Here is a 23,402-nt window from a genome sequence, read left to right as displayed (position 1 = left end):
TTGATTCATGAATGCATTTTTTTGTTAATATTATATAACTTATCTTATTTTTAATATGGGCATTTCCCACTACTTCTAATAAGACCCTGTGCAACATTTAAAAATACTGCTGCATGTCCATGGTAGTAAGTAATCATCGTCTGTGCTAATTTGTGGCAATTACATTACCAACTAAGATTATTGAGGTGGTGACCTCTAGCTGGTGGAGGACTGAAATGACCTCTAGCTGGTGGAGGACTGGAATATCATGCAAGGGAATACAACTGGTGGCCCAATCCTGGAAGACAGGCAGATTTACTACTAAATAATTCAGAGGTTTTTCACAGTATACATGTCACCATGTCACAGGCCTATGCATGGCTGTTGCAGTAACAGCATTGCATAGGCTAATTATTTGCAGTGTGCTTTGTGCAGTTTATTATGTATGTTTCTGTGCATTAATGTAAGGACCTGGTGACAGACCAAGATGGAAAAAATGGCATACTGGATGCCTAATTGAAATAAGTGAAAACAGCTCTTTGATGATTCTACCATTTTTGTGCCCCCCATGGCCCTGGACTGTCTCTTGACCAATGTCCTGGATTTTGGAGAGATGAGGTCCATCCAATCAGCACAAATCAGTTGTATTTATTGAAATGCCTTTATTGAGGGCAGCATTCATTTTCAGTTGTATAGTTTGACCCCAGTCTCTTGGTAAAGTGCTAAGTTAAGTCGTTGTAACGAGTCACTACTTTGACGATAGTCAAATATCTTTTTAGGTGCATGTAGACATATTAGGCCTATGAAATGCAATATCCATATTCGAGTATGCCTATAGGCTGTATAACACGAAAGTGAGGATATTTTTCAGGCATGCCCTTTTAAGGGTTTATATTTGGCATATTGTGAATCTGCAGGGAAACATACCACGAGTATTTGATGCTGCATGTAAACTGCTTGTTTAGAATTTTAGAGAATAGAATCGGGTTGAGGGGTGTCATGTGGAACATTATGTTAATGTAAAGGGATGCATTGATTACCACTGAAACAAAAATATTTCCGCTTCACGTTGTTGTTCCTGTGGGCGCACAATTCAGCGGCTTTTGGATCTTGTTATTTAATCGACTATCTTTGATACAGCAAAACCAAAGCTTTGGTCACGTTCCTCACGAATCGAGGAAATATTCAGCCAATCATCGTCTACCCTCTTGTTTAAGCTTTTGGGGGCGTGGATGTAAAATTACACGCTATTTTAACCGTGGCCGAACGCTTTTCAGGTATGGACTAAAACCACTTTGTTCCACCCTCTGCGTTACAGCAAGGCTGACTACTCTCACGTCCATCAACTTGATATACTTCGCAATGGACCAATTGATATGATATCCTGAAATTATGTGCGCAGCCTCACCCAATCCACCAATGACGCCACTTCACCCCAACAAAATCTAGGTTTCCTTCATATTTAGCTCTCTTTACCATCACCATAAGGTGAGTTTTGTAGCAATTTCCCAATTTTTCGTAGTTTTTTTATGATGTAATATTTACAATTGGATGTGCCACCCGTTATGATTAATGATTTGTTAAGTCGGGTAACCTGCTTGCTTACTAGCCTATGGTTATACATATGATGTGTAGGTGATTCCCTTCCCCCATTTACGTGCATGTTAGAATGAACTTAACGAGAATTTGTCCTCGCTTGTTTGCGTAACAATTATTAGTCGAGCGGTAAATATTGGAACATATTTAAATAGTGTCGCTAGGTTACAGTGTAGCCGACTAGTAAATGCATAACAAGAAAAAATGCAATGTCAAGAGAACAGCAAAAATGGAGGGACTATGTCGTCCCAGTATTCACTGATATTATGCTTTTTGTATGCTATTTTGTACCTAGTATTAATGTCGCTGGTAGTAACTTGATCAGATTATACTTTCGTTTTATTTTGAATGCAAACGAGGTGTATTGATAACTGAAGTTAACTACGTATGGTCCAAATACGTGGTTTGAAAAATCCATAAAATGTCCCTGCCTATGCACGAATACATATTGTCACCCTTGTGTTGTTTAATTGTAACTTAATTGAACTGCTTAGAACCCAGACAGCATTATAACTTGTAAAGCATCGTACTTCCGTATATCACTTTTGGGAAATTGAGAGGCAAGTGTTGACTCGTTTATCAGGCAACCATTGGTCGTGTGAGGTGTGCACGTATCATTCACATTTAGAAGCCCAAAAATGGAAATTTGAAGTCCACAGGAATTCTAAAATGTTCATCATTTAGCATAGCCTATCCGCGGCAACAAAACTTAATATTTTTCTCTAAAAGTACTTTTGGGGATATGGTTATTTAAGTTTGCATTTTTTGTAAACGTGTTGTCCTTTGTGAAGTAAAACTTGTTGTCCAAAATTCAGGTTAATAACAATTTATTAATACAGAAAAAATAATCTTAATTACAGTATGAAGCATGCCGAGTAAAAGCAAGGCAATTACAAAGAAGTGTTGTGTGGGTACAAGCTTTATACCCGACCATGCAGGTTCCTGTCCCTGATTAGGTGACAGGCAGACAAACAGACATTGTTACCTATGCATGTGAAGTGGAATGAAACCAAATGGTCACCAAAGCATATCAGTAAACTTCCGTTTCACACCCATTCACCACCCTGGCTTCCTCCCTGGTGGTGCTGGGCTTCGTTCCTAACCCCCCTTGATCATTGAGTATGGTTTATGTAATAGGTGGTTATCCAAGAACACAAGCAGGAAATGTATTCTTCCCTACACGCGTGGGTGCTCAGTGTTATTGTTTTGTAAAACACATAGTATCAGTTAAACACATTGCTGAAGGAGTGTGTGTTGCAGCAAAATCCTACCTACGAAAGCGCAAGCTGATTTATAAATTATAAACATAATCCTGCCTGACAGTATGAGTCCATTGAGCTACATGTGGAGCACACAGAAGACCAGGGTGCACCTACATGCTGGATTGGTTTTGGTGATGATGTAAATCAGGGATTGGCAAGGCGGGCCATATCTGTTTCTGGATTTCAGACCAACTTCTATTCTTAATTATTTAATTAGCCCTACAGCCTAGGCTGCTTGTGTTCAAATTCATGAGTGAATTGGCCCTGGTGCATATGGCCTTGATGTAAATTAGGTCTCTGCTTTTCATTAATTTTTGAACAATGCCCATAATTTTAGCTAATATTCCAATTTGTTGTGGGAAAAGTACAATTACATGTGCAGTCATCCATTTTTAATGGACTATGGAGTATGCATGTTGTAACATGGTACACATTGGACATCATACTTAGAGCCACCTGTTGGTCTACACCATGTGACCTGCTGGGATTTAAACCTGTAGGCTGTTTCAATGGTTATCCTTAAGGGGTCCCCATAGGCACTCCAACAGCACAGTCAAATCAGTAATTGTAAAATTATGTTTCTAATTGATACAATTAGTTAATCTAGTATGGGGAGAGACAGGAAGTCAAGTGAACATGAATGGTATGCTAAATGCATAAATGCTATGAAAAGAACATCTTTGAGCCAGTGGTCCCCACTCTTGCGCCCTATTACATATGACCTATGTTGCTTGAACAGTCAAGGATAATTTGATGCGTCTATCTGATGATGCTACTCCATTTCATAAACGATTTGATTACTGAATGTACCATTGGCTCATCTTGGATAACTTGGCGCACCTGCTCTGCTATAAAGGCAGATGCCAAAAACTGAATCATACTGCTTCTATGAATCATTGTTAATGCACATCACAAACCGCATGACCTTGACCCGTAGAGGACAACCTTGCCATAGAACTCCATAGAACCTCTGCCAGAAATATAGTTTTTAAATCTCAGGTCAATGTCAAAGGGTAAAAATACAGTGATAACACTGGTTCATTATGGTTAATTTCTGGGCAGTTTATGGTTGCTCAAATCGAGCTGAAGCAAGACAAGCCAGAGAGAGACAAGTCGTTTTTTGCCAAACATTATTTTAAGAAAATTGAAGGTTGTCAACAGAAAGAAGATCAAGTTGATTTGCTGTTTAAGTAGGCAAGATCTTACACCAGAAAAAAGAGAATATATACGAGTTTCTTTGGATCACTGTGTCACTAAGCTTCCTTTTAATGCATTCTATCATATAACTAACCAGTGAGCTGAAAAATCCAAAGGATCAGGTTGGCACTTGTTCTTGTGTTTGATTTGCACTTTGTTGTACGTCGCTCTGGATAAGAGCGTCTGCTAAATGCCACGTAATGTAATGTAATGTTTACCATGTGTAAAATCCAAACTAGCCGGCTACAGGGTACAAAATCAGCTAATAAATGTTGTGGCAACATGATTACTTGTATATCCTGGCTAACTGGTTATATCATAACTCTATTGGGCATAAAGTCATGACGAGTGGATAATGAACGATGAAAACTTCCACTTGGCATATGAAACATAGCCCAAATGAGAGAGGAACTGGCATGTATTTGGAGATAAATTACATTTGTAATAGGAAGTATTTAGGCTACTTGCTTTCTGATAATGCCAGCACAGTGAAACATTTAATGAGATAATCTTTTATGACTTTCCATGCACTGGGATGCATGGCTTATTACGAGAATGGCTCATTGATCGACAAGAACCTCGCCCTGGGCCCGGATCATGTAGAGCCACAGGCTATCATTGTTACTTGAAACTTGAGTAGCACAGCACATGATCACATAAAGCTGCTGATTACATCTTGAACTCTGGTCACCTGGTTTCTTATTTTTCATATGGGCATTTCCCAAAATCATGCCCCTGTACAACGTTTAAAAATACTGCTGCATGTCCATGGTAGTAAGTAGTCAAACTGAATTTAACACATGAGTGTTGCTTATAAAAGTCACTGTCAACCATCATCTGTGCATCATCTGTGGTTTATAAAGTGGTAATCACTTTATAAACCTATATTTTTGTGGTGGTGCAAATGGGATAATTGTTTGAGAAGGGGTTTAACAAACTGGTGGCCCCATCCTGAAAATAAGCCAAGTTTACAGCTAAATAATAAGGTTTTTCACAGTATACATGTCACCATGTCACAGGCCTATGCATGGCTGTTGCAGCAGCAGCATTGCATAGGCTAATTAATTGGGGTGTGCTTTGTGTAGCTTATACTCTATGTCTCTGCATTAATATGAGAGCTTGATGACAGACCAAGATGGAAAAAGAAATGGCATACTGGATGCAGGTAGTTTCCCAGCTAACACAAAATGTTATCACAATGTTATTGGAATGTTTTTTCAATGTTATAACATTGCCACTACATTGCAGCAACATTATGAAAACATTTTGAGTTATCTGGTTTCATGGTGTATGAGCTTCAGTGGGACTGTGTAGCTCACTTCCTGCCCATGTCCCTGAGGAGTGATGAGTCGGTATGACCTTAACCACATTAGCCTCTTACGATGCTACTTTTTACCCGCTGAACTCAGCATGATCATGCATTTTTCTTACACAGTGTACTTTGCCTGTATTTGATGTACAATTACACTTCAGATTCATATCTTTTACATTAAAATATCTGTTTCTGCTGTCACAGTTTCTGTCTGATTGAATCTTTTCACAGCCTGACAGCAGCCTGACAACCCAAATAATTGTGCCATTTATTATTCCTATTATATTTATCACATACACTCAGTCATCACTTTATTAGGCAGACCTGCACACCAGCTTGTTTATGCAAATGTTTAATTAGGCAATCATGTGGCAGCAACTAAATGCATAAAAGCATGCAGACGTAGTCAACAGGTTCAGCTGTTTTTCAGACCAAATGTCAGAATGGGGAATCTAAGTGACTTTGGCCGTGGAATGATTATTGGTGCCAGACATGGTGGCTAATTGGTAGAATCAGGTGGGCCTAATAAATACCTAATAAAGTGTTCACTGAGTATGTTATTTTTGGAGTTGGATTCCACATTTTTTAAAAATGGTTTAGATGATAGATTTACACGACATAAATGAGCTTACTTCCATCTAGTTTCTTGCTGCCTTTTCTTTTTTTTTGTGTAGTACATGCTCTCATTTCTCTCATTCTGTCTCTGTGAATGAATAAAGTTATTTAGCTTTTAATGCATTGTGCTGTCATTCCCTGTACTAATCATCTGAACACATGTACGTAAGTGTTCCAGCAGCCTCCGTCACTGTGTGGGCTGTTGCCATATGCTGATGGTGTCTCTGCCCTTCTCAGCCAGCATGCCCCTAGCTCGCAGTCTGTCTGTGACCTCGCTCTCCGGCCTGGAGGACTGGGATGAGGAGTTTGACTTGGATGGTGCTGTTCTCTTTGAGATTGCATGGGAGGTGGCGAATAAAGGTACTCTCATTGTCCATGCTAGTATGCCGTCCTGTCGAGATGGTGTTTCAGTACAGCTATTAAATCTTCCCTCCCTGTCTTTCGGTCTCTTATGCACACAGTGGGGGGAATCTACACCGTAATCCAGACCAAAGCCCGTCTCACTTCAGAAGAATGGGGTGAGAACTACTTCCTTGTTGGACCCTACATGGAGAGCAATGTCAGAACTCAGGTGGAGCTCATCGAAACCACCAACCCTGCTCTGAGGAGGACTATAGACAAGATGAACTCCAGTGGGTGCAAGGTACTCCTGTGTCCCATCCACACTCTCTCACACGCACCTTTGAATACTATTACTTATGTCCACATATCACAGTAACATCAAAAGACATAAACAATAGTGAGACACTGTACAGAAAAATGACATGAACACTTGTAGGTTCATTAGGGGTATACTGAAGGTAGCAGTGCGGCCTCGAAATTTAGTGTCTACAAACACTCAGTGAGCACTTTATTAGGTATTTAGTAGACTTATTTTTTAGACTTAAGTCTTCTGCTGCTGTAGCCTATCCACTGAGAGGCTTAACACATTGTGTGTTCAGAGATGCTCTTCTGCATAAACAAGCTGGTGTACAGGTCTACCTAATAGAGTGCTCAGTGAGTGTATATTGCTGACTTGGGGCAGTATCTTGCAAGCTGCTTTGCCTTTGACATTACTGCCAGTTGCAGATTCCTTCCCACTAGTCTGTGGACATTACCAAGGCTACCACATATATATGTAAACACAAAAATTCTACATCTGTAGCCAAGTTGTTCCTAGGCTGATGTTTCAGTGCCTTTGTCAGGAAAGCCTCTTCTCAGTCAAGAGTTCAGCCTACAAAATAGTAACATTAAAAAAAAAAAACATAATTTTGAAAGTAATCCTACCTTAAGACATGTTTATTACATAAAATGTGAAGTGCCATTTTATAAAAATAAGAAAACAGTTCTCACCTCACATTCTGACCACATGTAAACAGGAAGTTGACCTCAGAACAGGAATACTCTGATGCAAAATGGCTATTCAATTTTTGAAGTAGTGCCTCTTGTTGTGACAACGTACACCTCTCTCCCCTACTATACAGCGGTTCTCTTGAATAGCTGGCAGACATCGTAGCCTTCCAGTATTTGAGTTTGATATCCCTGCTCTAATGCATTCTACCACAGAGTATTCCTGGACCATAAATGTGCTGCTCTTACTCTAAAACATCACATTAAGAACTGTTTCACTCATTCTCTGTAGGTGTACTTTGGGCGCTGGCTGATTGAAGGGAGCCCCTACGTGGTCCTCATCGATGTGGCCTTCACCGCCTGGTCTCTGGACCGCTGGAAGACCGAGCTGTGGGAAAGCTTCAGCATCGGGGTGCCCTGGTTTGACCGCGAGGCTAATGACGCTGTGCTCTTTGGCTTCCTGACTGCCTGGCTGCTGGGAGAGGTCAGTCCCCAAGGGCTGGGTAGGGTCCCTGAGAGGAAGGAATGAAGAGATTTACAAATTCTAGTGAAGTGTGTGAATCCTTGCTGCTCAAACTCACTGGGATGTTTTGCACCCTAATGTAAATGTGGAGATTGCTTGCAATTGGTCAAAAATATCACATGGGTGGCTATGTTGGCTGTGTCCCGTCTACTAGTCTGATTGAGTGGACATACCATATTTGTTGTTTTCAACACTAATGAAACTAAAACGAATTGTGAAATAATCTATATCCATCTGTCTTTTCTGCTGCTTCTTACCACAGCAATTGTTGTATTCTGTGCTTGGTGCAGCAAATGTTGTCACTTCCATGGTTACACACGGGATCACACACAATCTGAATCTGCACCCTCCGCTAGTGTGGAGAGTCATTATATAAACAGTTTACTGCAATGAGTGTATACACATTTCTATGTGGCGTGTTTGGCTGTTTAAGTACTGTATACTTCCATCTTAAATGGGCAGTTCACCCAAAAATGAAATTAAGGTACGTTTTCACTTACCCAGTGTACTTCCAGATAGTTTTGGTGAGATGTGACATGTTTTTCAGATATCCGGTGCAGCCCACCCTCAATAGACCCATTTTGTAGTTATCAATAAAACCATGCACAAATTAAGCTCTGTGGATGTTTGTGAGTAACCATGGAATTTTATTTGGAAAGAGCCATCGCTGTTGAGTTTTTCAAATTGTATCAGGGTGAGCTGCAAAAATTAAAATCTCAGCATAACTATCTGGATGATAGATGGCACCAGGGCCGGATCCAACTATGTTTCACCCGTTTCAAATGAAATGGCCATTTACAATGTTGTGTAAAATATAAAATGTACACACATAAAAAGTACTTTTAGCTTGCTAAAATGAAGCAGCCAGCAAGCTAACAAATATAATCTCACTTGATTTGTACATCCATCTCCCTTCTGTTGCCACAACAATGTATCAGTCACAGTAACATGATTCACCCTTCCAGGGAGTAAACAAGTGTATTGTAGCCAATGTAACATTACACTAATAACAGTCCTGCTTAATTATTAGGCAGCAGACATGGTAGAACTTTGAAACGGGCCCCAAAATCTGCATATTCGCCCCTGTCTTAAGTGGAAACGGATTTCATTTTTTGGTGCCCCTATAAATGCCTTTGTCCATCTCACGCCGTCCGTGTTGTAAGTGTGTTTCTGAATTGCTTGCTGCAAGGCAGCCCTAACACTGCTGTCCCTCCCACAGTTTGCAGCACAGTGTGAGGAGCCGCCCCACATCCTGGCGCACTTCCACGAGTGGCTGGCAGGCCTGGGCTTGATGCTCTGCCGGCAGAGACGGCTTCCTGTAGCAACCATCTTCACTACCCATGCCACCCTGCTGGGCCGCTACCTGTGCGCAGGCAATGTGGATTTCTACAACAACCTTAGCGATGTATGTTACATTACATAATTGTATGTGCGTGCATTTGCACAAGTACGCTTACGTCTGCATGTGTGAGCAATTGAGTGCCTTTATGAGTGTGTGTCTGGGAATGAACTTGATTGCACATGTGCGCATAACTGCACACATGGGAAGGTTCAGGATGATCTTTGACAAATTGATGGTAATGGAGAATTCGGATTTTCCTGTGTAAAATATACCCTACCTATCTCTTTAATTATTCTTGCACAGTAATTCAATTTACCATATCCTGCTAAGGATATTCTTATTCCAGTAATAAAGGCTTTGGTCTTATTTATGGATTCACGATTCACAATATATCAGGGCGGTATCGGTATCAGCTGATAATTGCCGAAAAAACATTCAGTATCAGCCTGACACATAAGATTATGCTGCTATTGGGCTGCAATGAGGGGCTGATTTGATGATGCAACTTATGTTTGATTTCTCACACATTTAATGCATGCCCTTCTTCATTTTGGCCAGTTCAACATGGACAAGGAGGCAGGGGACAGACAGATCTACCACAGGTACTGTCTGGAGAGAGCTGCTGCACACTGTGCCCATGTCTTCACCACCGTCTCTCAGATTACCGCCATCGAGGCTGAACACCTGCTCAAGAGGAAGCCAGGTGAGTCTGGTGTAGAGTACACATGCAGTGCTGTCTGTCAGCTGGAACAGGCGTTAGAGCGGCACTCTCTGCTGGTGTCAAGATAGTCAGTTAAAGGAGTGGATGTGGAAAAGGAGGTGAGGGAGAGATGGAATCACCTTTCTCAGCGGTCATCAAATTTTAGGCAGCTGCGATTTTTTTTTACCACACAAATCTAAGTTTCTGGTTTCTGTCATGGGATGAAATGCTTTCAGAAACTACTTGGAAGTCTTGCGGTATTGTTTTTGAAGAGCTAGCCAAGAATTACACTCTAGCTCTTTTTTTTTTTTTTTTTTTTTTTTAAGCTGTTAACTTTTTATGCCTTCTTTATTATGAAGAATTTTAATCCATACTGTTATTTCAATATTTCTTTCTTTCTGCATTCCTCTCTGGCCCTGCCCCAATCATGATTTCAGAGTACTTCTTTGGATGTGCTACTACATCATATAAATATTAATCCAGATATCAAACAGAAAAATTGTTGCCAACCAACAAAATATATCTGTTTATATGTTAAATGCTCATTTTCAAACTTGCAGATTGCAAGGGATCTAGGGATAAATACCACACGGAATACTCTCAGATTGGTTAGAAAATACTTTATGAAAATGAGATATACACAATTACTCCGCCCAACCCAGGAGACATTTTTCAAAATGTTGTAGTAGTTGGAGCCAGGCTGAAACTGAGTGCAATTACTCTTTAAAGACGGGTTGTGTGGAACGGCAGGTGGCTGAAATAGTGGCCTCTAGCACCCCCTGCTTGTAATGGAGTCAATCTTATTCACAGTCCTTATCCAGTAAAGGCCGGTATGAGGAAAAGAGAGGGAGCCATTTGGCTGTGTGGTACTGCAGTGCAACTCATGCTGTCCAGACACTGGTACACATCTGACTGTGTCTCGCCCTCTGCTCCTCAGATGTTGTCACCCCCAATGGGCTGAATGTGAAGAAGTTCTCTGCAATGCATGAGTTCCAGAACCTACATGCACACAGCAAGAACCGCATACAGGAATTCATCCGGGGACACTTCTATGGGTAATCCAACAGTCATTTTAGCAGTCAAGAATATGATCGGCAATTTTTTATCTCCAAAAAGGAAGCTACAGAAAGACGTGATATTTTCAATTGTTCTATAAAATATGAGCACCCACTTCCACTTTACTGAAATACAATTAATTTGAAATGCACCACTAGCACTAGAAAATAGCACGAGTAAGGCTCAATTAATTTGGTCCAAGTCTCAAGCAAGTCCCAAGTCATTTTTTGTTGGGCATGTCAATTCCGGTCACAGGTTATGTCAAGTCAAGTCACAGCGAGACCTTGGTTAAGTGGGTCTTTATAACATGTTTGTTAATGATATTATTTGCCAACCTATCTAACCTGTTAGATGTTAGATATATAAACAAATAAATCTAATTGCAAATAATTTAAAATTAAATTTAAATAATAAAATTTTATTGAAGTATGACAATTAATTTAATTTTATAGTATAATTATTGATATCCAGGTAAATAAATGTAAAAACAAACCAAAATCAAATAACTTATAGCTTATTTCTTAATTTCTTCTCAGTCAAAAAATGTTCCCTCCCCATCAATTTTAAATGGTGAAATACTGACAGCCAGACTACAACATCAAACTTTGTTACAATCTGCCCCTGCCTGCCTGTCTGCCTGTTTGCAGATTAGCACAAAAAAATTCTGAACAGATTTGTACAAAACTTTGTGGAATGGTCATGGTGTGGCTGGTAAATATAAAAGTAAGTGTTGTGCCCTGCTACTAAGCATTAGCGTTAGCTAGCTAGACATCCTGCGCAGATTTGCTCATCTACAATCACAATCAATGATTACACATCACTAACAGTAGCTAGGCTCGCTAATGTTACATGCTCATTCTTCTCCAGCTAAATCTAGTTCAACATCTGATTACATTTTTCTATGTAACATTATTATTGGCGAATGTAGCCCCAATGTGTAGCTAACATAAACTAACAGTATGTTAACGTTATGAAACTTGGTTAACGTTAGCTAGCTACGGAATTGAGAGGACAGATCATATCATATGAAGCTAACTTTAGCTAGCTAAGGAGTTGTGAGAAAATAAATTGTATCATATCAGGCTAATATTAGCTAGCTACGGAGTTGTGAGAGAAAAGAATGTATCTAATGTTGGCTAACATCAGCACTCACAGAAGCTTGCCGATCAGAATGAGTTTTCAAATGACGAACAAAGTTTAATCAACAAAATCTTTGATGAGCAGGTCTTGCATTCATCATTTTTTTATTTACCCGAAAGTGATGACTCATGGCACAGTCATGGCCTCCATGATAATCTGATCTGATCAAACTGTATGTGTGTAGTTTACCGGAGCTGGAAGGTGTAACAAGTGTTACTCTGATACTCTGTGTAATCCACTTTGTTTGCTTGCATTGACAGACATCTGGATTTTAACCTAGACAAATGTATATTCCTCTTCATTGCTGGGAGATACGAGTTCTCTAACAAAGGAGCCGATTTGTTTCTGGAGGCACTTGCTCGGCTCAACTACCTGCTGAGGGTCTGTACTTCATCCTGTTGCATTTAGCGCATATTTGTGTATGTGTGTGTGTGCATCGCTGTGTCTGTGTTTCTAGAAGCCATTCAAGTTGAGCTGGGAGCGTATCTCCCCTTTCAGTGTTTCCCCATTGATGCTAGGTCTTGTGACTAAGCAAGAATCATAGCAGAATTTATAAAAATAATTTATAGCAGAACTGTATGGAAGCCCTGGAAGACAAGGTGAAATTATTTTTGCACTGAACAAAACATTTTTAAAACCTTATACATGCGTATGTACAAGACAATTTATCTCCTCCCCAGGAGCAGACTTTGACCAGAATTTATTTATTTATTTATTTATTTTTAATTGCCTTTCAGGAATTCCACCAGTCAGACAAGCTGAAAGACCGCTAAGTAATGTGGTGTAACATGGTGGTTGGTCACACTTTCTAGGTTTTTATATGCAATTTCCGCAAGAGGGCATTGGAGAAACACGATGAAAGTATTAAATATGTCTGTTCTTTAGTTTTGGAGAAGTAAGCGGTTTTAAGGGGTAAGCGCAAGAGGCCTGCTGGCCTCCAGGCAGGACAATGCAAAAATGTGACTAACGTTAGATTCACTTAAATTAGAGTGCCTTCTCAGGCCTATTGAACTATTTCTGGTTATATTCATTAGCTAGCTAGTTTACTTTCTTAAGGACGTTATTTTTTTGCTTTTATCTTAACTTGCAAAAATTCCTTACCTTAGCGATTAATAATTGATATACTAAGTTAGCTAGCTTGTGAAAATTAAGTGTCCCAAGATGAGTGCATATCATAGAGGTAGCTATGGTAACAAACAACAATGTGTGGAGAGTGGGAGCATAGTCTGTCAATCACAGATAATTGACAGTTGTCATTAGTTTGGTTTAACTTTTATATTGGAAATTTAGGCTTTGAAAAATACTGGGCTGGTTTTCTGTCACTGCTGATCTCCTGGGATTTTTTATACACAGTCTCTAGAATTCTGTTTACTCGAAATGGTGCGAATAACAAAAGAAATCCAATAAGCGGCAGTTCTGCGGCCAAAAACGTCTTGTTGATGAGAGAGGTCAAACTGGTTTGAGCTAACAGAAAGGCTATGGTAACTCAAATAACTACTCTACTCTGTACCATTGGGTGACCAGAAAAGCATCTCAGAATGCACAACACGTCAAACCTTGAGCACAAGACCATGTCGGGTTCCTCTTTTGTCAGCCAAGAACAGAAAGCTGAGGCTGCAGTGGGCACAAGCTCACCAAAACTGGACAGTTGAAGACTGGAAATATGTAGCCTGGTCTGATGAATCTCAATTTCTGCTGAGGCATACAGATGGTAGGGTGTCAACAGTCCAGGCTGGTGGCGGTGGTTTAGTGGTGCAGGGGATGTTTTCTTGGCACACTTTGGGCTCATTAATACCAATCAATCATTGCTTGAAAGCCACAGCCTATTTGAGTATTGTTGCTGCCCATGTGCATCCCTTCATGGCCACAATCTACCCATCTTCTAATGGCTACTTCCAGCATAATAATACACCATGTCACAAAGCAAATGTAGTCTCAAACTTTCATGATCATGACAGTGAGTTCAATGTTATTCGGTGACCTTCCCAGTAACAGGCTCTGAATCCAATAGAAGACCTTTGGGATGTGGTTGGACAGGAGATTCACAGCATGAATGTGCAGCTGATAAATCTTCAGAAATTGTGTGCTGCAGGGCCGCGGTGGCGCAACAGGCTAAGATGCAGCAGACTTGCGGTTGCAGTTCGCTGCAGTTGCACACCGGGGACCGGGGTTCGATTCTCGGTCCTGCCAAAAGCCAAGTTTGGCTGGCTCATGTGGAGCAGCATAATTGGCTTGCTGCTCCAGGGGGAGGGACATGGCAGGGTTAGTAGATCGCCGCACAAAAAAGTACCTCGGGCCCCTCGGAATCACGGTTACCAGCATGTGGCGAAACGGCTTGAAGAAGGCGTGTTGCTCTCCGTAGGGCCGCCGAGGGACGGGGTGTGGGCGGTGTATCTAATACTAGCTCTAATTGAATTAGACAGGGTACAATTGGCTACTAAATTGGGAGGAAAAAAAGAAAGAAATCTGAAGAAATAAAGAAAGAAAGTGTGCTGCATTCATATCAACATGGAACAGAATCTCAATATTTTCAACATATTTTGGAATCCATGCTACAAAGTTTTGAGAGCAGGGAGGTCCTATCCAGTATTGGTATAGTGTTCCTAAAAAAGTGCTTTGTGAGTGTAAGTTGTTATACTGTAATACACAGGGCCTGGTGGGAAAGCAGGTTACAGGTATAGAATTATATGTACCCTGTTTTTCCTCATTAAATGGTTACTGATTATCAGAGAATGACTGGGAGGTGTTAACTAAGTTTTGTGATTTGTCACATTGTCCTGAAAAGCAATTTTGTGTTTGCATTTCTTTGGTTTGTGACTCCGTTCTTCATTTAGTAGCTTAGTAAGGGGTTTTTAAAAACTGTATTTATTTCTCCTCCGTCCTTCTCTCTCCCAGGTAAACCACAGTGAAGTAACTGTAATAGCATTCTTCATCATGCCTGCAAGAACAAATAACTTCAATGTGGAAACTCTCAAAGGACAGGCGGTCAGGAAACAGCTCTGGTAATGCTGCTTTGCATGAAGATGACACCTCCATTCATGCATTAAATGGGCTCCTTGGGGTAACATTTGTAGCTCAGTCATATGTTTGGCATTGCTGTGCTGTAGAAGTTGTCACTTGGCCCTTTTTTCTTCTGGAGAAATAATACTCAATTTACAGTAAGCATGTGTACAGTGTTCTGTTTCTATGTTCCTATGAGTCTTTCTTCACAAATTAGTTCCGTAGAAGTCAGCTGGTTTAGTGATTGGTTGGCATTAAAAACCCATCAGCCCTCCATAGTACATGGGTGTGGTGAGGTTAACCTAATTGGAGAGCTTAACCTGTAATTATTTTATGACATCCAACGCACAGTACAGATCTAAATCTCAAGGGTATTCTTCAAATATATTGAAATTCCTTTCTAGTTAATTTCCCAAAACTATATATAATGTTTTATTTGTTGTTTTTTTGACCACTAAGTGACCTCTCTCCTTTGTGACAGGGACACAGCTCAGACTGTGAAAGAAAAATTTGGGAAGAAATTATATGAGTCTTTACTTGTGTAAGTGCTTTTGCCTTTATCATTAATATAATTATAAGCTTCGTTATCAATACCACTGCTAGCGTCATCATCATCATCATCATCATCATCTCCTTTGTCTCGTTACAATCCTCTGCCTTCAGTCGTATTAATGCCGTATTCAGTCCTTCAGTCTCAATTGTTTTTGCTTCCTGAATTAATCGCAGTATGGTTTTCATTCTGTTTTCAGGATTCTGTTGAGATAATTTTGACCTCTGGTTGTGAGCCAAGATGTCAGTTTTAATTTACTCTCCTAACCTTTGTTGTTCTATGTTTGACAGTATGTGAATTCCATAGCATTAGTAGAAAGAAAGTAAACCAAATACCAGAAAGTGTTCCTTTGCTTTACCTTACCTCTCCATTCAGGGGCCAGTTACCAGATGTGTCAAAGATGCTGGACAGAGAGGATTTTACCATGATGAAGAGGGCAATATTTGCCACTCAGAGGCAGTGCCAGCCCCCCATATGCACCCACAACATGCTGGAGGACAGCAGTGACCCCATTCTCAACTGCCTCCGGAGAATTGGGCTTTTTAATGGCTCCTCAGACAGGGTCAAGGTACAGTAATCTCAGCAGCTTTAGGGGTCAGGACCGGTCATTTTAGTGGCTGCCCAGTGCCAGAATGTCTGTTTATTTCTTGTCATAATCTGTGGGGATGAAATGACCATCTTTTGTTCATTGTCTCTCGGCTGTCTGTTCTGTCGCGCAGGAGAACATGTTGTACTATCTATGCATCGTACTTATTGGGGATGCCTGAGAATATTTATGTCATATTGGTAATGCCAATCCATAGTTGAAAACACACTTTTTGGTATCAAGAAAACATGCAGTGCATTTTATGTGTTACTGGTGCTGTTGTGATGAACTGATAGCCCAGTAGTTTTGTTATGCAGTTCTCCCACGCAGCATTAATGTCTCTGTCCCTTCCTTTATCATAGGTGATTTTCCACCCTGAGTTCCTGTCTTCTACTTCTCCCCTCCTCCCCATGGATTATGAGGAGTTTGTGAGAGGCTGCCATCTTGGAGTATTCCCTTCTTACTATGAACCCTGGGGATACACACCTGGTAAATCTCCAGTCTGTGCTCCTACTCTCTTTATTGTGCATCTGTGTGTTATGTGTGTATGGGCACACATGTTCACATGTATGGCTGTAGATTGTATTTATGCCAATTGGTATTCTAGTAATAGGAATAGAGGTGCCTGCAGACTACAAATTTAAAGAAAGGAGTTGGAACACACTTAAAAGACAAAAGCAGAGAACAGACATGTTCTTATGCACAGGCTTTAATCAGGAAACTGACATTTATTTTCCTCTGAGTTACCTGTACGTTTCAAGGAGCCCATATATACAGTGGGGTATGGAATTATTGGCGCCCTTAATAAATATGAAGAAAAAAGGCTGCCTATAATAAACAACGCCGATATATAATCTATATGTTATGTTCAAATGATAAATATTGCAAAACTACATACATTTATTTCGATGCATTTACTACTTTCATCATTCCATGTAATCCAATTTTTTTCAGAAAAAAATAGGTGTCAATATTAGGTGGCACACATACAATTATTGTAAATTAAATGAAACAAGGTGAAATTTTCAATGAAATGTTACTTCATTTAGTTATTCAATCTCAAAGACTGAAGATTGAAGTCTCAGTTTCACGGAACTACATTGTGTCATTTCATCACTTAATGTAGGGGCGATAAGGCAGTAAGAGCAGCTCAGGTGGTAAGAGCAGTCGTCTGGCAGTTGGAGGGTTGCCAGTTCGATCCCACCCAGTGTGTCGAAGTGTCCCTGAGCAAGACACCTAACCAAATGCTCCTGACGAGCTGGTTAGCGCCTGGCACGGTAGCCAATCGCTGTTGGTGTGTGAGTGTGTGTATGAATGGGTGAATGAGAAGCATCAATTGTACAGCGCTTTGGATAAAGGTGCTATATAAATGCCAACCATTTACCATTTACTTCCTGTTTCACTAGAGATGAGGTAACAAACATGTGAATTCCATGTTGATTCAGAAGAGACAGGCGGTAATTGACTGTCACAAGTCAGGTAATGGGTACAGAGAATACCTAAATGGTTAAACACACCACTGACACAGCACTGTAAGGGCACTAATAATAATAACTACCCGGGTTTGATTGCAGTGCTTGGCTTTATGCTTCGTGCTTGTACACTTGTTAGACCGCTGGCTAACAATCTTAGAGACTACTTCATTAGTTAACTACCAGTGCTATATCATAAACACACTGGTTTGTAAAAGCGAGATGTAGGCTACTGTGCGCTGCCAAGAATTTACCAGCTATAGTTGTAGAAATGTTTATTTTAGATTCAGAACGGGTTTTGGGTTTGCTATCTAATGTTATTGTACATGTAATGTTAGCTTAGTTAGGATATATATATATATATATATATATATATAGCCAAGAGAATATAAGATGTATACGAGCATAGTCCTAATCAGCAGGTCAAACTGTTTTATTTAATTTTTAGGCTTTAAAAAAGTAAACAAGTAACCATATTAGCTGATACAACAGCCCCAATGAAGTGGAATACTTATGCTTTGCTAAAAATGATAAAAACACGAAACCAGTGATGACATTATAGTTAGCTTGCCGTGGGGGGTAGGTTATATCATGAAGCAGGATTACAGAGCCAGCTGGATAAATTCACAGAGTTTAACCCGGAACTCTTCCAAAAGTGGAATATGCACTTCCTAGTTTTGCACAGTGAATTTATCCAGCTAATTTGGTAATCCTGCTTCAGGATCTACCTCCTCGGAGTTTTATTCCCCACTTACACGCTGGTCTGGGATTGTTCTTCAAACTGTATTTCTCATATTAGTCAGTCAAAATTGCCGAATGCAGAGTAAATTGGCAAATGCTGAGTGACTTACATGTATTGTTAGCTGCTCTGGGTAGGACCATCTGCTAAATGAAAGTAATGAAGTTTTCTGTGAAGTAAACTACTAGGTAGGCAGATGTTCCTTTTTTAGCCATTTACTTTTTTTTGTAACTGTAAACTAACTAGCTTAACGTAGTGAGCTAAGCCGCAATTTCAGCTCACTAATTCACGGTCCCCCACGCAATGAATGGGGAAGAACATGTTTGCTATTTACGGATTGCATTACACAAGTAATTCCAGATAAAAACTTGCTGTGCTATCTCTTTGTTAGCGGAGTGCACAGTGATGGGGATTCCCTCCATCTCCACCAACCTCTCTGGCTTTGGTTGCTTCATGGAGGAGCATATCGCTGACCCCACTTCCTATGGTGTGTCCTTTTATTTTCTTCCTCAACTGCATGCAAATTACAGATTTGTCCGTTTCTGACTGTTAATAATATAGCTAATACACTTGATGTTCCTTTTGCACATGTATTTTAAAAATGAATCTCTTCACTCAAGTTCTCAGCTTAAGTGTCCCTAGCTCTACCCTCTGTTTTTCAGGGATCTACATCGTAGACCGACGGCACCGCAGCGTGGATGAGTCATGCAACCAGCTGACCTCCTTCCTGTTCCAGTTCTGCCAGCAGAGTCGGCGCCAGCGCATTATCCAGAGGAACCGCACTGAGAGACTGAGCGACCTCCTGGACTGGAGATACCTGGGACGGGTGAGATGGGGAGAGAAGAGGAGCGGACAGGGCTTTGATTTTTGATGTTCCCTTGCTGAACCATTCAAAGCCTGTTCATTGAGGATTAGGGTGTTTGGGAAGTGTTATGGGTAGAAGTGCTTGCGTTAGATTTAATGTACGCATAGAAAGGATCTTGCATGTGGTCTATTTTAATTACTAACCGGTCATAGCACGGCATTACTAATCTCGACACACATTGATAACCGTAAGGTTATCCTTGATCTGTTTGGCAACTTCATGTGCCATAGTTTCCTCACTAGCTCCAGCTAGTTTCAAACCTCCCTCCATCTTAGTTTCTTTCTTCTCCTTGAACACGTGTCCACGGTACGCAGGCACGCCCGTATAACTGCACACATGCGGGAGAATATACAACCTTCGCACATACATGTGCGCACACACGCCCAATGCTTACACATCACACACACAGATAACTACTCACTCTCGCTTCACCTTCTTAGCTCAATCATTTATATTAGTTCGGTATCAACTGAATGTGTAGTATTTACATTTAGTTCAGATGAACTATACGTGCCTAATTTGAATAATTATTAATTTAATTATTAATTAAAATAGCCAATATATAGTTATAATAAAATATTTTATGAGACTGATATTTTACCTTGCACCGCTATTTGTAGATCTCACATAATTGGTGCCATATGTGATGATTATTAAGGCAGAAACGTCATAATTATCAATCCCCTACACAATCCGCATATCCCCTACACAAATTTGGAGGGGGTGGCAAAACACTTAGGATCCTCAGTTGTTTTTGTTGATCCTTTACCCTGAATGTATTTCTTCCTAGTGAGCCAATTACCAGTTAACCTGCTGAAGCAGAACCCTTTGAATCAAGACCTTTCTGAGCAGGGAGGTGATATGAATGTAGAGTAGGATACTGGTTGTAAATTGTGTTGCCTACCAAGTATACCCTATTTCACTAACTTTCTTTTTTCCTCTTTGTTTCAGTATTATGTTTCAGCCCGTCACATGGCACTAGCAAAAACCTTCCCAGATACTTACTATTATGAGCCTCAGGACCCAACTTCTGTAAGTCATTGATCTTTATTGTGTTTCTGCTGGAACAGTGCTCAACATTTTAACATATCCTTGCCTCTCCTGCTCCTCTCTTCAGAAACAGGGCTTTTGCTACCCGCGGCCAGCCTCTGTTCCACCCTCACCGGCCCTTTCTCGCCACTCCTCCCCCCACCATAGTGAAGCGGAGGATGACAATGATGAGAGATATGATGAAGACATGGAGGCAGAGAAAGATCGACTCAACATTCGCCAGCCTTTGGCCCTTCCTTACCGAAACAAGAATGCTCCGCCGTATACATCAACTGCATCCAGTGGCAATAGTTCCCCCAGCTCCGCCACCTCTCCCCCCAGCTCCATCACATCACCCCCTAGTTCTGTCTCAAGCGAGAAGAATTGAGCTTCCACTCATGCCATCAAACATACACACATACATGCACACGCGCACACGTTGGACAAATGTATGAAAACACAACATAAAACACCCCTCTACATGCACTTCAGCTGCGCGCACACTATGCTACACCCTTCAGATACATCAAGTACATTCTATACAAACAAAACACAGTGCAATAAGACTGTAAAGGACAGATATGGAAGAAAATGTATAACTCACTCATATCAGTGATCTTATGAGATATCAGACACACAAGGAAGATGAAATACAAATACATGAGACAAATTAGATGATGAGCAAATTTTTTTTTTTGTATATACACGCGCACACACAGTTGGTGTTGGTAAATATAGACATGTACATAAGGCATTCAGACTTAAGAAACATACATTATACGTGTTCATATCCATCTAGTTCAATTATTTTCGCATACATTTTTAGTAAACCTTCCTGCCTTTCAGGAACATTGAGACAATGTTGCTGTCAAACACAGTTTCAACACCTCATAGGGAAGAGCCTTGGCACTTTCACCACACACACATACAGCTAAAACTTATTTTCATTGCTAGAATGTTTCCATTTAGAATATTAGTCTTCAATAAGGATACATTTGCCACAGCTGTCATTTGCTAGGTGATAAGCGTTTACTAGTATTGAACGTGTTTACAGCACCATTATGTCTATGTGTGTGTTCCAGTTTTTCATGCATTTACCTTAACTGAAGCCATGGTGTTATTTTCAGTGAATACTCAATCATAGTAATTGAGCCATTCTATTTTTTGAATAAACATTTTCATCCATTTAATAAGTAAAAGAGACGGAGGGAAAGGGTTTGTGCGTCATAGTAAGGCTTTTTAAAGTTTTGAAACCATACTGTAAACTTTGAGAATAGTAGTGTCATGCAGCAAATATTTTACATGGAATAGCAAGTGTCCAAATTGGATTCTAGGCAACGGAATTGTACATTTTTCATTTATGTTGTAAAGTAATACTTGAAATATGACTAAATAAAGTCAGGGTGTTTATTCTGAACTGTAACTATAGCCAAATTTTGAAAGGTACAGTGCAGTCCATATGTATTTGGACATTGGTACAATATTCTTTTGGCTCTGTATTCATGCACATTAGATTTGAAATGAAACCATGAATATAATGTTAAAGTGTCGACTTTATATCGGGTAATCAGAGGAACTTTCATACCCCCCCCCCCCCATTTTAGGGGACCGGTCAGGTGTATTCAGTCCCTTCTTTAGTGCAAGTATAATAAGTATTTCAGTATCTAGTCTTGATTCTAGGCTTTTGGTTGCCTATGGTGTCTGTTATTGGTGATCGTCAACATGAGGACCAGAGTTGTGCTCTTGACAGTGAAGGAAGCCATTCTGAGACAGAGTAAGAAGGAAAAAAACCTGAGAAATATGCCAAAGAATATGCAAAATAAATTGTTTGGAACATTATTAAGAAAGACTGCATTGATGAGGTCAGTAATTGCAAAGGGGCTGGTAGGCCAAGAAAGACCTCTACAGTTGATGACTGAAGAATTCTTGTCATAATGAATAGAAACTCCCAAACACAGCCGCGGATAGTCTCAACAGAAGACTATAAACATGCACTCAGTAAGCACTTTATTTGGTATTTAATAGACTTATTTTTTAGACATAAGTCTTCTACTGCTGTAGCCTATCCACTTAGAGGTTTGACATGTTGTGTGTTCAGAGATGCTCTTCTGCATACCACTGTAATGTGTGCTTATTTGCATTACTGTCACCTTCCTGTCAGCTTTGACCAGTCTTCCCATTCTCCTCTGACCTCTCTCAAAAAGGCGTTTCTGCCCACAGAACTGCTGCTCACTGGATGTTAGATTTTTTTCCTACACCATTCTCTGCAAATTTTGGAGGCTTTTTTGCAGGAAAATACTCGAACACCAACTGGCACCAACAATCATTCCACGGTCAAAGTAGCCTCCTGATCCATATCTACATGATTGCTGCTGCCACACAATTGGCTGATTATATAATCGCAGGAGTAAGTAGGTGTACAGGTTTTCCTAATAAAGTGCTCTGTGAGTGTATATACAGGGGATACACTGCAACATTCAAACCACTAGTCAGCTGCAAATGCAGGATGGATTTGTTACAGTTTGCTAAAACCCAAACCTAAAAGCCTGCAGAGTTCTAGAAAAGGGTCTTATGGGCAAATGAGACCAAGATTGACTTGCATCAATGAGTGATGGGAAGAGCAAAGTATGGAGACTAAATGGAACTGCCCAAAAATCAAAGCAACCTCCCTCCCCTTCTCATCTGTGAAACATGGTGCTCAACATCAAACATCAAAATGTTCAGCGTTTCATACTGCTTCACACAATGTTAACAATATTGATGTGACACTTAAAAAAATTCTGAGCATTTGGTTGAGAACAGTAACTCTAATGTCAATCTAACTGACTTTTCTGCAGTTCAGGCAATCCATATTCTTTATGCAAATTAGATATGTGCCTGTTGTAACACTGTCGTGACAATAGCCTCTGTCGTTGAGCAGAGTTCATTTAGAGTTCGTAACTGACTGGATACATGAAGACAATTGGTTTCTGCAATGAAACTAATTGTCTTGCATTATGCAGTAACAGTTCACCTCTCTGATTGGCTGTTATAAATGCCTAGCAACCACCTAGCAACTGACTAGTGATATGCTAGCAACATATATAGACTTTCCATCCATCCATCCATCC

At 40.3% G+C, this 23,402-nt stretch overlaps 1 protein-coding gene across 1 annotated transcript; it reads left to right on the top strand.

Moving 5' to 3' along the window:
* Positions 1-1,242: 1,242 nt before the first annotated feature.
* Positions 1,243-21,715, top strand: LOC133122264 (glycogen [starch] synthase, muscle-like). Its single transcript, XM_061232143.1, has 16 exons — positions 1,243-1,467; positions 6,199-6,321; positions 6,423-6,604; positions 7,583-7,774; positions 9,033-9,218; positions 9,714-9,858; positions 10,793-10,910; positions 12,312-12,432; positions 14,947-15,053; positions 15,533-15,592; positions 15,977-16,169; positions 16,550-16,676; positions 18,790-18,885; positions 19,061-19,224; positions 20,215-20,295; positions 20,381-21,715. Exons 2-16 carry the CDS (start codon positions 6,204-6,206, stop codon positions 20,678-20,680), a joined length of 2,190 nt encoding a protein of 729 aa, XP_061088127.1. The 5' UTR covers positions 1,243-1,467; positions 6,199-6,203; the 3' UTR covers positions 20,681-21,715.
* The last annotated feature ends 1,687 nt before the right edge of the window (positions 21,716-23,402 follow it).

The sequence above is a fragment of the Conger conger genome, chromosome 2 (genome assembly GCF_963514075.1).
Source record: "Conger conger chromosome 2, fConCon1.1, whole genome shotgun sequence".
Lineage (NCBI taxonomy): Eukaryota > Metazoa > Chordata > Actinopteri > Anguilliformes > Congridae > Conger > Conger conger.
This window is presented reverse-complemented; position numbering and strand designations above follow the sequence as displayed.